General features: G+C 31.3%; 1 protein-coding gene across 1 annotated transcript; it reads left to right on the top strand.

Moving 5' to 3' along the window:
• Positions 1–14,263: 14,263 nt before the first annotated feature.
• Positions 14,264–15,091, top strand: LOC126687773 (uncharacterized). The gene is made up of 2 exons (XM_050382329.1): positions 14,264–14,346; positions 14,389–15,091. Exons 1-2 carry the CDS (start codon positions 14,264–14,266, stop codon positions 15,089–15,091), a joined length of 786 nt encoding a protein of 261 aa, XP_050238286.1.
• Positions 15,092–17,033: the final 1,942 nt, after the last annotated feature.

Below are 17,033 nucleotides of genomic sequence, written 5' to 3'. Positions count from 1 at the left end.
AGTTATAAAAGAAATAAGATGAGTGGTCGGTGATCCTGCAATGGTTGAACCTTTACTTTTACTAAATATAAATAAACGGATTAGTGAATGATTTTTGTTAATTTTAAAAATAGTATTTTTAACTAAATCACAAAGATGTTCATTTTAACTATTATTTAATATCATTTTCAATATTTTCGTATGTCATTTTTGAGATATTCGCAAACTTCCCAGTAGGTCACTCATCCTAACATTGCTCCCACCCAAGACTCTTTAACCGTGATATTCTCTCACACTTAACTCCATATTAACTAACATAAATTATTCTTATTGTGAGCGGAGCAGAGTTTGGGGCCGCTCGCCCAGGTTTATGGCTGACTTCAGATCTGGAAAGGTTTCAAAAAATGGAGTCGCCATCTAACTCAACTAAAAATGCCTTTTATACCGACCGGGTAGATCTCTCACGCTTATGGGCGAGACTACCTTACATCCGACCAAAAGACTGGGTTCGTAGACACTACCAAAACTCTTGTATTTGACTTATCAAACACATCGTATATTTGCATGACATAATTGGTTATCTCATCTCAACAATCAATAGCATGCCAAAGGATATTGTTCTGGAAAATGTAAACACATCTGAAAGCGATAAGCAAGTAAGACGCGCATATGACTTAATCTGGAATGGCATGTGAGACATGTAGCATGTACTCATAAACAATCATCTAATCTTTGTGGTTTCTATATATTAACAGACAGTGGTGAGTTTTTATCATTTTATATGCACAAAGTCTAAAACTGGATATTTAGGTGAGGTTGATTTTATTAAGCCATCTTGAATGCATATACAACCACTAATTACATTTTCATGGAAGTCCTATGATTTTTAAGTGATTTGCTGGATTTTATTTAATTTGATTACTAAGTTAACGTGATTAAGTTCATTATTAATAATTGGATTGGACAAGCTTTTGGAAAGCGATAAATAGTATAAGCATACACATAAAGCAGGTGATATACATACATGTTTAAAGATACTTTTAAACCTTGTATATCAGAGTGTTTAGTACTCGATGTGGTTTGGTCGTCGAGGTGGTCAGAATCAGGACTCGGTCAAAACACAGAAGTTCTTCATCTCATCAATACGGATTCACTAGTTTAAATGGAGATCGATTCCGAGTTCAGACGAACCCAAAATCGTGTCGGGAAGCTGTTGGTTTCGTCAGATATGGGGTTAGGACCCGATTAGCTTGGCTGATTATAATTGTGGGTTTCGAGGCCAGAAATAAATTGGGACAGGCCCACTACAATATATATTATGATTATAAAATTAATTACATTACTGTCGGCTCAAACAGGGCTCGTATGGGTGAGTAAGAACCAAACCAAACCAAAAAATCGAATCAAACAGAACTTCGTTGTTTGGTTCGGTTTTTCGGTGAATACAGTTTGGTTCAGTTTTTCGGTGAATACAGTTTGGTTCAGTTTCTACTTTAGATAAAGTTTGGTGTTTGGTGTTCGGTTTGGTTTGGGTGTTTTAAAAACCAAACCGACCAAAAAACCGAATTAACCGAACTTTAATAACAATATATATTTTCAAAAAATAATATACATATATACTTATATTTATATATTTTTTGTCTTTATATCTTAATTGTTGTTGATATATGAGTTATGAATCGTTATTTAAACATATATGTAAGTTTATTAGAGTCTAATTATTTAATATTTGAATTTATTTTAATATAAAAAATTAAAAAAAAATAAAATAGTCAAATTTGGGTTTAACCGAACCGTACCGAATCGAAATTTTCTGTTCGGTACGGTTCTTTTTTTTTTACCTTCAAACTAAAAGTTTGGTTCATTTCGGTTTGCAAAGTTTTCAAACCGAAAAAACCAAAAAAATTCTAATCGAACCAAACCGACCGATACTCACCCCCAGGGGTCCGATTCCGAGTTTAAACGAGCCCGAAAACATGAAAACAAGTTTGAAATGGAGTTTGGAAGATCTGAAAATAGATTTTAGATCGAATAACAAGGAGCACCACGGTGCCAATGTCACGACCCAAATTCTCAAGCCGAGACGGGCATTAGGGAATGGAAATGGTAGTTCTGAAATCTGTAGCAAGCCTCAAAAACATTATAAATGTTTCTCAATCTTTCAAACAATAAATCACATAAACATTCATAAAACGTTTTCATAAAAGCTTTTCAAAGCTTGGCGTTTAAAAACGTCTATTCAAATATGAAAACGTTACATAGGAACCTGGGTCTTATAATGCGATATATCACATCCTAGCATAGCCTGTCCCACATCAAAGCAAACGGTTTAAAGCGCAGTTTTCAAAACTATATATATAAGTCTATGAAGCATCAGAGTATAGACATGTCATTCAAAACCGTTTGACAAACCATATATACAAACTAGGACTCGACTACTGCAACATTATTGATTATGTACATACTTCAAACTTCTGGAACAAGGGTAGAAGTTTGTCACATCCAATACTATATACCTGAAAAAGGGTTATATCGACGGGGTCAGTTAAAACTGAGTGAGTTCATAAGTTTACAAGCGAGTATTAACTAAAACATTCATAACAATGCTTTCAATTTAACCATTCATATATATCCATGTATAACTTGCGATCGACACTCTAAACCTCAGCTTGTCTCATCCTAATCCATATCAAATTGATCTCTTGAATAAGTCTTTGATGCTTATTCTTGATGGTTTGGTCCCGGGATCGTTCCACCGAGTTCAACCACAGCCATATAGTACAGTCCCGAGATAATTCCACAGAGTTGAACTCGTACTATTTCTTATATCCAATTAATCGAGGTGAGTCTCGGGATAATTCCATCAAGTTTAACTCCCTAGACACAGATCCGAAGATAGTTCCATCGAGTTCAACCTCGTGTCTCTCGCGAGTAAGGAACACGTCTTCAGAATTCTGATCAAACGCAATACCGTAGGTCTCTTGAACTTAACTAGTAAAAACACTGTTTCTATTGCCGCTCAATAGAAAAGCTTGTTTCATCGAACTATACTAGTTTCAAAGCATTGATGTATGCATTTCAAACAAAGCAATTCATTCATAAATAATACTATGCAAATTGTATAAACATTTTGCTTATAAAGAAATGTACTTTTAATACTTCAATTGTAAACATCGATATAAACTCACTGCTTGCTATCCAAAGACTTCGATCAATTATAATGCCCGTCAAGCTCCCCGAACTCCTTGTCCGCTAGTAGGTTTCCTTATCGAACCTAGGACAATTACCAAACAAATCTCGATTGAGAATCTATCTCGATAGATATTTTAGACTCGAAAATAAATCGTATTTACATAACCTGTCGTGTTATCGCTTCTAACCCAATACGTTTCTATTTTCTTATCGATATAGCAGTTTTCTATATCATTTATGCTTTTAAGTAAAAAAAAATTACTCTTCATTTCTATACTCTTCATTAATGCAAGGCAATCGGCCCTATTTTATTTCTCTCTTTCCACTATACAAGGAAAGAGAAATTGTATATAACAACCAACAGTATTTTATTTTCATCTTTTTTCTGCCTTTTCTTTACATTTTCGTCCTTTTTCCCTCTTTTATCAAAAAATTTTATTTTAATTAAACACAAGAAATAGTTAGCTCTGTACAAACATTGACTTTCTTTGTTCTTATACGAGAGCATTCTAATATTTTTCTAACCATTGTACTTCAAACGAACTTATTTTTTTCTATATAAGCATTCGAATTTGACTCAAATTACTCATTACTAGAGCCACTCATTCGATCCAAATGTATATTCAGATCTGTTCTTTTTTATGAACAGAACTAGATATATTTTTAAAATACCTGAGAAAGGATGAATTAGATTAATTGACTAATTAAAAATTAATTAAAAGAGGATTAGAGAAGATTGGGGTTTAGGCTGAACACAAAGAGATTTTTAAGGTGATTCAGATTAAACAGCAATGATACGTCCCACTACTCAATCAAAGATTGAGATTTTCCACTAGAACAAAGTGATTATAAAATACAAATGGTGCTTTATAGCTAAACACCCAATTTGGAGTTTTTTCAAATTTAAACTCCTAACTTACAACTAATTAACTTTTACAAGGCTAAATCAACAATCCACAAAGAAAACAATAAATGTTCTAACAACCTAAAATAACAAATAATCAATAGAAATTAATTGATGCACAAAGAAAGAACTTGATAGATAGTTTTTGAGTTGTTGAGTTGTAAATGCTTGTTTTAATTGTTCTAATCAAATCCAATATTAAATTCATCTTCTTGTGTGAATTGTCAAAGCCCCATTGGTCCATGGGGTTAATTTTCCTATTGGAGATCATCTCTTTCTTCATTAAATATGTTGCAGATACAAACAGACAAGCGTCTTCTTTTGCCAGACGATCGTCTGCTTTCAACGGCTATGAAAATATTTGAATATTTAGAAGACAGACGATCGTTTGTGATAGACAAATGATCATCTGTGATAGACAAACAATCGTCTTTTCCTCTAGACGAGTCGTCTGATGCTTTGTCTAGTGGCTCGTCTAGGAAGCTGTAACTTTTGAGGAACAATAACAATGGACATACGATTGTCTATGAGGGCAGATGATCGCATGTTGTAATTTTTGCATAATTCTTTGTAAAATGCTGAAATAAACACTTGAAAACCATAGATACGGTTGATACCCATTGATTGTTTCTATCAAAATTAGAAACGTAACGACATATAGTCAAACAGTTTTATCAGTTTTTGACAAAAATATTCTTCATTCTCTTCAACTCAGTGAAGGTTCATCATTTAATTTATGTACCACCTAAAAAATCTAATTTTCTTTGCTTTATACTCTTCTTTGAAGACAATTTTTTATTTGAACAACAAGACGACAAAAATTTGTTTTTATTTTAAGTTTTGCAAAAAACGACCGGTTTAGAAGTTCCAATCGATTCAAACTGTTCTTGCGGTTTTTCCGGTTTGTTCAGGTTCAAAGCAGAAATTGGTTCTGGAAGAGAATTAAACTAGACTAATCTCCGGTTCACGGTCGAACCGACCGGTCCAGTTTGGTTTTTAAAACACTGCTTCAAATCTATCAAAAATTAACTTTAAGTCTTACACTTCTTTTATCTCTTTAATTTATGCAATTTATTTAATTTAGGAGTAGTTCGATTGATTTAGTTTGAGTTTCTTTACTTTCAGATAAATTAAATATAATCTACTCGTAGTTTAATTGATGGCATAAGATACAAAAAAATTCTCGAGGTTTCTTCAAAAGTACAGTTCAGCTCTTTTGATTTCTCGGGCACAATTCAGTCCTTACAGTTTTTTTATCGAACAAAAAAGCTCTTGTCCATATTGATGTTAACTTATGAGGTGGCCTTAGGAAAAAAGGTTTAAAAAGATGCTTAATGTTTAAAATATTTACCAATTTTATATTTATAAAAAAGAATTAACATATTTTCACCACCTCTTCCTAATTAACTCTAATTAATTAAAATTATAATTAAAATCAATTAAAATATAATAAAATTAATTTAAACTCAATTAAACCAAATAAAATACAATCAAATCTAATTAAATCAAACAAAACCCAGTTGATAAAAACACAATAAAACTAATCAAAATACGATTAAACCAATCAAACTCAATTAATTAAATCCCTTTAAATTAATAAAAACTCAAATAAATTAAATTTAATTAGGATCTATTCTGAAAGCCGTCGGCCTTTTTCGAAAATCGTCGTTAGTCCCAAAATCACTGCGGGCCTCAAAAAATCATCGCCGGTCCCAAAACCACCGTCGATCCAAAAACTACCGTGGGCACTGTTCTCACCTGAGAACAGAAATGGTATGTTCTCAGAGGTCTGCGAACAGATGATGTATGTTCTCAGAGGTTTTATATCTCTTTTCTTGATTAATCAATCCGTTTTGGTAGATTTTTTGATCAAATTATGTCCAAAGCATCAGACTTGGTAAAGCTTATTAACGAGTTTAAAGATTCATGTAGGCTTAACCTATTTTAAGGTTCATGTATTTTTTATTTTTTTTATTTTGTCCCTAGGCGTTTTTATTTATTTACTTGGTCCATATACTTTAAGAAAAAAGTTTAATGAAATCCGTTTATCTGTTTACTTAATTTTTATACTCTCTAAAATAATTTTATTTGATTCCTAATACTTTTGTACTTTTATTAACTAAAAGACTTCATAAAATTGTTCTCAAAAGTACAAACTAATTTTTTTTTTAAAAATAGAGACAATAAAAAAAATAAAAGATACAGAAATTTTAGGATAGATTTTGCCATTCATGTATTATATTATTTCTGCACAAACAATAGTGTATAAATAAATTTCCACATCTTTACAATTCCGGGCAACATGCATGGTCCATAGCATATATGCCCTAATCACATAAACCACTCTTAGTTGGCATTGCTAGCTAACTAATATATGATCTAAATGTATCGGAATAAATTAAATCTGTTAACTTAATTTTATATCTTAAATAAAGATATTTTTGTCGAGAGAGAGAGCTACTGGAGTGGTTGGATTGCTATGAGGGAATATATTGGCAATGTTTACTCCATATGGCTAAAGCATATGGTATATATATGTCTTATCCAGGCCATAAAATTAAATGAATCTTCCTTTACAAATTAACATCAAAGTTTTATATGTTGGAAGAGAATCCAATGCTGCTTCTTGTAATATATATATAGCTAGATGAACCTTTAAGTTTTAACTCTATAAGGGGCCGTATGGTTCAAGGTTGGAAATGGGAATCGGAATGAGAAGGAATGGGAATGGAAATGATTGATTTCATTTTTTGTTTGGTTCAAAGTGTAGGAATGGGAATGGATAAATTTAATAAAAAAATTATTTATTATTTATTTAAAAAAAATTATTTTTTTAAATTTTTTATATAAAAAAATTATTTTTTAAAAAAAAATAAAAAAGTTATTTTTAAAAAAAAAATAAAAAAATTATTTTTTAAAAAAATAAAAAAATTATTTTTTAAAAGATAAAAAAATAAAAAAATTATTTTTTAAAAGATAAAAAAAATAAAAGATATTTTAAAAAAAATATTTTTCTTTTAAAAAAATATTTTTGTTATTTTAAGTATATTTTTTTTGTATATTATTATTGATCAATCGCTAGCCATGACCTTTTTATGTTGTTTTAATTTTATTAAAAGTAGTAAATAGTCAAAAAAATTAGATGGTTAGAATTTTTCAATGAAACATTTATCACAAATCAATAATCAGAGATATAATAAGATCTTTAAACAGTAAAAATGGAATTGTTTAGAGGTTATAATAGAAATTTTCAAAAATATTTTATTTTGTGACCTCCTTTATAACAATTTTATTCATTTTTTCTTATTAAAAAAATTTATCTCTCTTTTCTATAAAGAATTATTTCATGAGAATATTTTCAGATAGTGATTAAATAGCATATCAAAATTTATGTATATCAAAACAGGTTTGCGGATGATTAAAAAATTTTGATCGATAACTTTTTATCAGCAAAACAATTTGATATTTGTAGACACTTCTTTTTCAAAAAGGTAAAAAAATGATCAGCGACTGTACAATGATAATTTCTAAGACACTTATTCAGATGACGAGCTAGCGATTCACTTATCAAAATTCAAGTGGACCAGATCGGCGTACAGCGGCAAATTTGAAGGATGGAAACGTATTTGTCGCAAATACCTCATAAACATCCAAAAGAACTTTGATGCACTTTAATTTTCTATTTTGTAATGGGACAATCCCAATGTAATTCGGGCCTCGTAGGCCAAAAATGTAACCCATAATATAGCGACTTCCAGACCACATTCTGGAATCACCCAAACTCGGAATCAACCTTGGTTCAAACCAGTGGAACCGTATCGACGAGATGGACAACTTCTGTGTTATGCCCGAGAACCGATTCTGACCACACCGACGGTCAAAACGTGGCGAGTGTCAATCACTCAAGTCAACGAGGTTTAAAAGTATACCTCACCTTGTATGTCTATTCAATTGCCCCTGAGTATGTTGAAACCGTTTACGCTTTCCAAAAGCATGCAAATCCAATATTAATAGGTTAAAGGACTAACCACGTTAATTTAGCAATCAAATCAATTCCAGCCAATCACCTAAACATCTTATGATTGCATGAAAAATATAATTAGAGGTTGTATAGGATTTTTAAGATGACCTAATAAAACCAATCAAACTTAGACTCCAGGTTTAGGCTTTGTACATGTAATCAATCTAGACTAACCAATACTTCATGTTAGAAACCGCCAGGGTTAGATGTGTGCTTAGGAGTAATTGCTACTTAACCAGTCCAGATCGAGCCATATGCGTGTCAAACGTGTTTACTGTTTTCATAAGTGTTTCTTTCCTTCAGTACCATATCATGTGAACTGCAATTGAATGTCGAGATGTCATCGATACATCTAGTAGGTAAAAAGTAGAGGTTAATAAGCCAAGCGCATGAGTCAGATAGGTCCACAAACCAATCTTTGGTCGGCGTACGATAATCTTACCCATAAGCAAATAAGGTTATCGAGTCGATGTAAAAGATATTTTCTAGCTGAGCTAGCTGACGACTCCATATTATTTCAAAACCTGTCCAGAATAGAGTTCTACCATAAGATTGGGCGAACACGAGCACTGAAATCTCAGCTTCCTCTCACAATTATATATCAAAGATTGTATATATTATGTATCAATATCTGTCAAATACATCTTGCACACATCGATACTTCTATGATATATTTTAAACATACTATCATAAGCATTAAATAAAAATTATGTGTATTTTTTATGTATACGGAAGGTGATTCTAACACATTTTAAGCATTTTTTTCTTCCATATATCTATCAAAATATATGACGTGTATCTTAAATGTATCTGTAGCATATATCATATTAAATTATATGTGTTAAATGTTGTAAAAATATACAATAGTGTTTTAAGAAAGTATATATCATGTATTATATATCAAAGATTATATCTATAGCTTGAACACATCTCACACATATTTATGGTTAGCTGAAATGTGTCTAACATATACTCCCTCCATTCCTAATTAGTTGACGTTTTGGGGAGATGCACGCATATTAAGGATCAAATTAATACATAACAAAGTTCCTTTTCTACCCCTAATAAATGCACTTGTTGTTTGTGCAAGAAAAACTGAAAAGACTTTTCTCATCATCTTCTCTCTTGAAGGTACATCGGAAATATGTTCTCTGCAAACTAATTGATCCATTTCTGCAAACTACAATCAACCATCATTTTTCTTTCCTTTCTTTTTTATTTTTCATTTATCTTCTTCTCGTTTGATTTATTTATCGATCCATATATCTCTTGGCCGGAGATCGCATCCACTTTCGACTTGCAAAAATATGAACTGGGTTTCTTTTAGAATAGCAAAAAAAAAGTGGTATAGGCTTCTTTTTTAAGAAACTCAAAAATTATGATCTGGTTTTTTTTTGCATTGACAACAAACATAAAACTGAACACTAAACTAACATGTATTTGCAGGCAATAATTTTTTTGTTTTTATTTTTAAAAGAAAAAATCTCAATCTTTTTTTTTTGTTATGAAGAAAAATTCATGAAAATTAGCTCATTTCTCATTTATTGATCTATTTTTTGTGTTTAATCTTAAATGGAGTCATGCAAAATGATGATATGGGTCTTTTCATTTTTTTTCTCTTTAAGATATGTTAAGAATGATTTTTAAGGAAGATACAGTTGAGTGAGATGGAGGGGTGAAGAAGAAAAGATAGGAAACAGTTCATTTGAGAAGAAAATGTCTTTTTCTATTGTCAGACAAGAGAAAGGTTATTTTGGGCAAAATGATCGAATAATACCAAAAACGTCTTATATTGTGGAATATTTTAAGAAGGCTAGAACGACATCTATTAAGGAACGGAGGGAGTATTAAAGTAAAATGTGTCGCATGCTTTGTAAATTACATAAATTATATATCAATAACTCGTATTAAGAATATATTGATTATGTATCCAACATATGTATTATGAAAATCATTTTTTAGCTGTTTCTGATATGTATTTGTGATGTATCTGAGATGCATAAACGATGTACCAAATATGTATCGAAAATGTATCTCGAAGACACTGAGATACCACCGCTGAAGAGATGGCGCGCATCAAGAATATATATATCATTTATAAATTACTCTCTCCGTCCCAAATTGATAGGCACTATTTTGAATTTTTTGGTCCCAAATTGTAGGCGGTAATTTATATTGCTTTAATGTTTAAATGGCATTTATACTCTTATTAATTATAATATATTACGTTAAAAAGAGAGCAAAATCCACTAAGAAATAAAGTCAACATTGCATTAAATAAGGGCAAGTATGACATGTTTTTATAGAATTACGCATTTTACATAAATTTACTAAATTTCTTAATACTTATGTTTGTTTTATACTGCTATTAATTTGGGACGGAGGCAGTATATATTAAAGGTTTACCTAACAAATACAACTAAAAAACGTGCCAAACATGTCTATAATAAATTATATATTTAAAATGAATGTATTAGAGTTTTTTTTATATGCAAGAGATGTGTCAAATATGTATCCAATACTTATCGGAGATGTATCTCGAAGGCATTGAGATACTACCGCTGACGAGATAGCGTGCTGACGCGTCTGGCTCACTGACGCGCCTGACACATTTTTTGGCGCGCTTGACGCATTTCTGACGTTTACACACTGACGCATGCGACATGTGTCGCTTTTTGAGTGGAGAGGCACAAAATGTAATCTTTTTGAGTGAAAAGGTACAAAATATAAAAAAAAAGGTAGTCAATGAAAAGAATATAAACACCTAGTATTTTTGTAAAAACAAATACCCGGTTTTAGCATTTTTTTTTTATTTTTACAAAACAAAAACTAATACTCCATAATTAGAAAAGGAATTAGAAAAGGTTAAAATTAAACACAGTTTTTATTAAAAACATTCACAACAAGTTTTTATTTTTAGTTTAAGAATGGAATTATTTTCAAAATACCTCATTTTCGAACATATTTATAACAAATTTGTCCATTTTTTCATAATTTTCCACTCTACACTAATAACAAACATATTTACTAAAATATACACTATATATAGAAGGCTTATCTCATTTTAGATTAAAATTTTATATAGTCACACTCTCTTTCCTCTCTCTTCTCTCTCTTTCTCTCAAAATTCTCTCTTCTTTTCATTTTATTTTCCGTTTGATTTTCTGTTTGTCTCTTCAGGTTGCTTTTCTGTTTGTTTCTTCCTTTTGCGCTTCCGTTCGTCTACTTCCGATGAGTTTTACGTTTCTTCCGGTCGCTTTTCCATTTGTCTTTTTCGTTCGCGCTATGGATTTCTCGACATCGTTTTTATAATTTTTGTAATTATTTAATTTTTTTGTGATGATTTAGACATTTTGTAAATAAATTATTGTAGATCTATGTTTTTTTGTTTATAAAATTATTCTATTATTCATATAATTATTTTGTCTTTCTCTTCTTATTCATAGATTTTTTTATTTATTTTAATGTTACCGATTTTGTAAAGAACGAATTAATTTATAGTGTATTTGCAGTGTTTTTATAATATATTTATGTTATAGTGTATTTCTGGTGTTTTTCGGTATATCTATATTTTTTGGTGTATTTCTGCCGTTTTTTAGTATATCTATGGTGCATTTGCAGTGTTTATGGTGTATTTGCAGTGTTTTTATGGTATACACCATAAAAACATTATAAAAATGCATAAATACACTATATAAACACTATTGTTACACTATAAAAACACCATAATTGCACTAAAAGAATACAATAGATACACTATAATACACCATAATTACACTAAAAACACGATTAAAAAAATACCAGAAAAAAAAAATCAATAAAAAAAGAGAATAAATCATTAAAAAGTGAAAAAGATATATGTGAAATTTTTTTAAAAAAAAAAGGTATTTTTAGTAAAAAAAAAAGTTAGAAAAGTAAAGACAAAAAAACAATGTACAATTGTAAATAAAATAGGAAATAGTGTAATGTAGGAAATTCTCTTTAAGAATTATATATTAAGTGTTTTTATATCTACAGTTAATTTTATTTTTAGAGTTGACTTCATTTTGATATATAAAAATAGAATTAAGATTCAAACTTTTAATTTTTTAACTTATACTTTATAGTTTATTATTTTTATTTATTTTCATTTATTTTTCTCTTTTTATAAAAAGGTAAAGAATTCTTAAAATTTTATTAATAATTATTTTAAATATTAAAATTTCACTAATTATATAACATAGAGATAATCTTTTTATTTTTCAACAAAAAATGTTTTATATAAAAAAAATTAAAACTAAACTATCTAAGAAATTAAAGTAGAAGTTTATAATTGAATAAGTAAAATCAATCATTATTAAAATTCTAAGATAAGTGTACTTTTATTTTAGTACTAATACTTTAATTATATATTTATTCTTACATAGGTCTGGAAAATTTCTGCGTAATTTCAATCAGACACGTATTGTTTTAATTCCAAAAGTTTCAAACGTGCGAACAGTTAAAGATTTAAGACCAATAAGTTTGTGTACGGTCTTTTATAAAATTATCTTAAAAGTGATGACTTCAAGATTTCAACAAGTTATGCCACACATTATCAGTTCGGCACAAAGTGCCTTTATTCAAGAACGTCTCATCTCTGATAATATTTTGATAGCTCATGAATTGATTCACTACATGAAGAATAAGAGATCAGGAGATAAATAATACATGGCTATTAAACTTGATTTAAGTAAAGCATATGATCGTGTTGAATGGATGTTTTTGAAACATATGATATCTGTTCTGGGTTTCCACCCGCTTTGGATCTCTTGGATTATGGAGTGTGTGTCAACTGTTACTTATACAGTTATGGTAAATGGAGAGCCTACCCAGGTTATTAATCCTACCCGTGGTATTAGGCAGGGTGATCCATTGTCTCCTTTCTTATTCTTAATTGTTGCAGAAGGTTTCTCTTACCTTTTAAACAAAGAAAATGAACATCGGAGTCTTTTAGGCATCAAAATTGGGAGATATTGCCCTATAGTTACTCATCTCTTGTTTGCGGATGATTCAATTATTTTTCTCAAGCAACGGTTGATGAATGTGATAAGATCCTCGCTTTGTTAGAATGTTATTGTCATACCAGTGGACAACAGATAAATTTGGATAAATCTTGTGTCTTGTTCAGTATAAATACTCCTTAGAGGTTACGTCCTTATCTAGCTCAAAGATTGGGTATTTCCAACATAGGAGCACAAGACTGATATCTTGGCCTTCCAGCTGTGATAAATAGATCGAAAACAGAAACTTTTGCTGAAATAAAGTTGAGAGTTTCATCTCGTTTTTTTGGCTGGAAAGAGAAATACCTATCTCCGGGTGGAAAGGAAGTTTTAATCAAATCAGTTATTCAACCTCTTCCAGTATTTCTTATGTCGTGTTTTAAGCTTTCTAAAAGTTTATGTGATGAGTTGAACGCCATGATGGCGCGTTTTTGGATGAACCAACATCATTCTGATTCTGGCATTCATTGGGTAAGTTGGCGCAATTTATGTGCTTCTAAACAAGATGGAGGATTAGGCTTTCGTGATATGGAATCATTTAATTTGGCTCTTTTGGCTAAACAAGGATGGCGGTTGAGTCAACCTTCTGATGGTTTATTTTATAGGATTTTTAAGATTAAATATTTTCCACATTGTTCCTTTTTGGAGGCTCGTAAGCCGTATAAGTCTAGCTGGGCATGGCAAGGTTTCCTTAAAAGAAGAGAAGTGTTACTTAGAGGAATTCGTTGGCAAGTCGGAAATGGTTCTATGATCAATTGTTTGAAGGATCCATGGCTTCTGACATATTATCCATTCTTGACTACTCCCAGGTCAGATGTACTGTTTAATATTTCTCTTGTAAGCCAGCTTATGCTACCTAATCCGCCTCATTGGAATTTCCCCTTACTCTCTCACTTATTTCAAGACTCTGATGTTCAAGTTATTATGTCTCTTTCATTAAGTATTGACCCTTCTCGGCTTGATAAATTAATATGGTCATTTACTAAAAATGGTCGTTATTCGGTCAAATCAGGGTACCATATAGCCTCTCAACTGTTGTTACTAGTAGAATGGTCATAGTTCTTCCACTAATTACTCATCTACAACTGAAAATTTTTGGTCGCGTGTTTGGGGGCTTAATGTCCCGCCGTAAGTTCGCATCTTTATATGGAAATTATTGTTAAACCGAATTCCAGTAGGTGTGAATCTTCAAGTGCGCTGTCCTTCAATTCCCTCAACTTGTCGAATCTGTGGTCTATTTGAAGAATCAGTCGAACATCTCTTTTATTCAGCTTTTTGGCAAAAAGTATATGGCTCTTTTCTGAGTTAATGTTGCGATCGGATTGTTTTGGTCAAATTCCAATTCATGACTGGTGGGTAAAAGTTTTTGACGAACTTACCACTTCTTTTCAACGTAATTTGATGGTTGTAATTTGTTGGAGAATATGGCTTGCAAGAAATGATAAGTATTTTAACAATTCTGAATGGACAGCCTCAGAAGTGAACTGCAGAGCATTGACACAGTTACATGAATTTTCATCTGCTCATGTGTTAAATAATCAATCTTTGATTATGCATAATGGTTCATCTCGGCAGGTACAGCGGTGGAGGCCTCCACCGCCTGGAAGGATCAAAATAAATTTTGATGCGGCCTTAAATATCAGTAACCGTATTGCAGCTGTTGGTTTGGTTTGTTCAAATTCTTCTGGGTACATCACTTATTGTTGCTCTCATCGTTTTTCAGGAATAGTTTCTCCTGAAATTGCGGAGACACTGGGGATGTGGCATGCCATTATGATTGCTTCTCAACTCGGTCTAAGGAATATTATTATTGAAGGTGATTGCTTAAATGTGATCTCTGCAGCTCAAGGTAAGAAGGATATTCCGTCAACCATAGAAGTCATAATCTTTGATACCGTTCGCTTATCATCGTCGTTTATATCTTGCGACTTTGCATATGTTAAGCGAATGGTAATTGGATGGCCCATGAAATGACTAAAAAGTCCTTAAATCCTCCTTTTTAGGAGTAATCATTTGTAATCTTTATTATCTAGCTCTGTCTAACAAACATTATGTACTTCTATTTTCCGATATTAATACAACTGCTATTTTGCCAAAAAAAGGTATAAATTCAATGATCAAAATACACTTTAACTATATGACACATGAGCTTAAGTTCACGAGTTTCACTTTTTGTTTAGAGAAAACTACACAAAAATTGAAAAAGCGGTACATTTTTACTGAAATGTCCACCAACTCTAATCTTTTCTCTTGTAACCAATGTCTTTTACATTAAGTAGCTTATGTGGCACAAATATTACAATTTATAACCAATACACCAATAAATCCCAATTCACCGTATTCTTCAACAGATCATCTATTTTCACTGCTTTTTTTCAATTCTATTACTTTTAGATGCATCATTGGGAGAGATCTTGCGGGATCCAGGTTTAAAGACCCAGACGATTCACGCGAGTGGCGCCCACCGGACTGATGATCGGCGTCGGGTGAAACGACGATGGAGATGAGACCGGCGGGAGAGAGAAGTTTCTTCAAATTGAAACCGTCAGCGAGTTCTGGTGTTATTGGAGGTTGAGAAATTGACGAGAGGATTGTTACTGTTGATAAATGTTTCGGTTGTTGTAATTGTAGGAAAGTTTTGGATGTTTTATATGTTTAAAAATTATACCAGTAAAAGAGGTAGAAGAGGAAGGGGATGGTTAGAAAAGCAATGAAGAGGATTAGGGATTTATTAGATTTATTTGAGGGTTGGGATTTTATGTGCATTCGAGGATGCAACTGTGTGTGATGTGGTGGTAAGTAAGTCGTGGAAGGTCTGGACTGAAGTGTTGAAGACAAATCCATGGCTAAAATGGAATTGTTTTGGAGAAAATGAAGATGGATTCACTTTCACTTAGTTTCTAGCATGGACTCCTGGTCATCTGGCCCGGTTCCTCTCGGGTTGATTAATGGTAGAGTTACTCATATAATAGTATTTTCCTGATTGAGATTCAACAGTTGATCCCCTTTTTTGTGGGGAGCAGAAGGTTGAATTATACTTGCAACATTCTTTTATTGGCTACAGGTGATACATCTTCTTATTAGTTCGACTATAAATCAAAATCAATGATAATGCTACATCTGAGCATCGGTTGTTTCGTTACTAAAATTTTCATATCCATCGGTTTTCTTTCGACTTGTTAATGGAGCCGAATGAAGCTGAATTTAACTAATCGGTAAATTTCAGTTTGGTGTAATTTGATTCTATTTAATCTGGTTCTGAGACGTCTAAAATGTATCAGAGATGTATCTGGAATGTATTTGAAATGTATGTGATATGTTTTCGAGATGTAATTGAACAATTTTTAAAATCTGATTTTATGCAAAATAAAAATTATAAATTTGCTTCTATATTTTTGAATTTTTAATATATTTCATGCGGCTATTGTTGTTTTGAGACGTATCTAGACTGTTTTTGAGATTAACTTAAACTAGTGATAAATTTATTGAAAGCATTATATACTTATTGGTTAAATTTATTGTGTATACATTATTATACATGTTAGATACATCCATTATATATACATCGTATATATACACCACCGACACGTTGTAGATAAATCGTCGACCATCATAAAATACACCATTAATACATTGTAAATACATGTCCTTTTTTTATTATTTCAACGAAATGAATTTCGTTGATACACCATTGATTATAATTTTTAGAACCCATCTCCAACTCAGAATTATTATTTTCAGCAAAATAATTTTCAAAATGACCGATGCATGTGTGTATTAGTGATATATAGATGGTACTTTTCCGACACGTAGCAGATACGTAGATGATACATGTTTAAATTTTTAAAATTATTTTCACGAAATAAATTTTAAAATGACTTATACATTATCGATACATCGTAATACATTACCGATA

The sequence above is a fragment of the Mercurialis annua genome, linkage group LG6, assembly GCF_937616625.2.
Source record: "Mercurialis annua linkage group LG6, ddMerAnnu1.2, whole genome shotgun sequence".
In the NCBI taxonomy this organism is placed as follows: Eukaryota; Viridiplantae; Streptophyta; class Magnoliopsida; order Malpighiales; family Euphorbiaceae; genus Mercurialis; species Mercurialis annua.
Note: the sequence above shows the minus strand (reverse complement) of the source record. Positions and strands in the feature narration are given on the sequence as shown.